Below are 1844 nucleotides of genomic sequence, written 5' to 3' on the forward strand. Positions count from 1 at the left end.
TAGCACACTTTTTTATCACAACATATCGTTGTCACTAAATTAGCACTAATTGTATTGTCTATTACACAATGATAATCAGTTTGAGTAAAACTGCCATATGCCACGTGTGTGCTTATAATTGTAAAAAATCAAATGCTTTTTGTGTAGTGCTGAGTTGTAGTTTTTGGCACAAAGGTTTTGTTTAGTAATTTAGTTTGTTGAAACCAAGTAATGACAAATTGTTGGTAAATAATTACAGGATAAGGAACTAAAAAAGATTATGACCACACTGCACTCATTGCTTATTTATAGTATCTAACCTCTCATGTTTTGTGAAAGATTATTATTAGATCATATTATTGTTATAATTATATCATATATATTTTATTTACAATCTTACCTTTATTTATACTTCAGTGATGATCTGATGTATTCCTAAATTAAGCTGGGTTGTCAACACCATGGCTCTTATAAAAGCAAAGGATCGGGTAAAAGGCCTAATCAAAAGTATTTTCATTTTTGAATTTTTTTTTTCATATAAGTAATGGTAAATGTTATAATTTATTTTTCAGTACCATCAAACGTGATTTTCCAGCAAAAATAGTTCTTGGAGCAAATAAGAATGGTGATAAATTAGTTGTAAGATCAATCATAAATGATCATAATCATGTAATAGTTCCAGAGACTTTTCAACACACATCACAGCAAAGAAAATTATGCGAGGAAGAGAAACAACAAGCTGAGTTGATGATCGGTATGGGAGCCAATCCCACTAAGGTGAAAGAGTATCTTTCGCAGGTATCTGGAAAAGTTGTGACAAGTGCTGATGTTCAAAACATAAAAACGTCAATGAGAGAAAAAAACAAATCGCAAAACCAAGTTGATAAGGTCTTATCAATTTTTCAAAAAATACCAGGAGCAACAGAATCATCATCATTGCCATGTTCAGAGCTTCTTTTACCCCGAGCTTTTAAATCAAGAGGTCGACCAAAAGGAGGCATGCCTAACCTGTTTAGGCATGCCTTCAAAACATTGCAAATCTATATCTTTTGCTTCGAAGCCAACAAGAGAAAAGCAAAAACTGATATTACAATGGTTATTTGGTAGTGGACAAGATTATAATATTAGCAATATTCAATCAGTACCAAGTCAGTTCTTAGATGGACAAGTACAAGAATGTCTATATTTATTGAAAGATTTTTTAGATCTAAATGTTTTGAAAGAAATGATAAATAAATGTTCCAATGAAGAATGGATGTGTGGAACCTGTAGCAATGATCTTAGGGATGTTCGAAGTGTTTCCTGTGATTCCTGTCTCAAGTGGTTCCACTTTTCTTGTGCAGGCATCAAAAGGCCTCCAAGTAAAAAAGAATGGTTTTGTAAAGCATGCAGGAAATAATAGCTGAACAATATAATAAAACATTTTATGTATGACTGTATATTATTGGATATAAACTATATTGTAGATTAGTGTATATATTTGTATTTTGTCGTCGTAATTCCTTTCAATGTTAAATAAATACAATTCGCCTGAAACGTTTTGAAAGTTTAAAAACTCATCCGGCAATTCAAAGTTGTATTTAAAATTAATCGGATAAGTGACATTTCTAACAATTTATGAATTTTCTTAAATGTGCTATAAAAAAAATTTAGAAATTATAATTAAAACAAATAAGCAGTACAGATATAATATAATAAATGTGTAATCTGTAAAAAAAGCAACCTGTAATTATAACACATAAAAAAACATTCAAAATCAATTAGATTCACTAGAAGCGAATATTTATAGAAAACATTTGTTTAAAAAATGTAATTTAATTAGATGATTTTTGGAGCATACCATGTACCTCCACGTAAGGTGAGCG

General features: G+C 30.2%; 1 protein-coding gene across 1 annotated transcript; it reads left to right on the forward strand.

Annotated features, from left to right (window-relative positions):
- Nucleotides 1-440: 440 nt before the first annotated feature.
- HELRODRAFT_166841 (hypothetical protein) lies at nt 441-1378 on the forward strand (the record flags this gene model as incomplete). The annotated part of the gene is made up of 3 exons (XM_009012036.1): nt 441-486; nt 575-777; nt 929-1378. 3 exons carry the CDS (start codon nt 441-443, stop codon nt 1376-1378), a joined length of 699 nt encoding a protein of 232 aa, XP_009010284.1.
- Between the last annotated feature and the right edge of the window lie 466 nt (nt 1379-1844).

Source organism: Helobdella robusta (assembly GCF_000326865.2).
Source record: "Helobdella robusta unplaced genomic scaffold HELROscaffold_10, whole genome shotgun sequence".
Classification (NCBI taxonomy): domain Eukaryota; kingdom Metazoa; phylum Annelida; class Clitellata; order Rhynchobdellida; family Glossiphoniidae; genus Helobdella; species Helobdella robusta.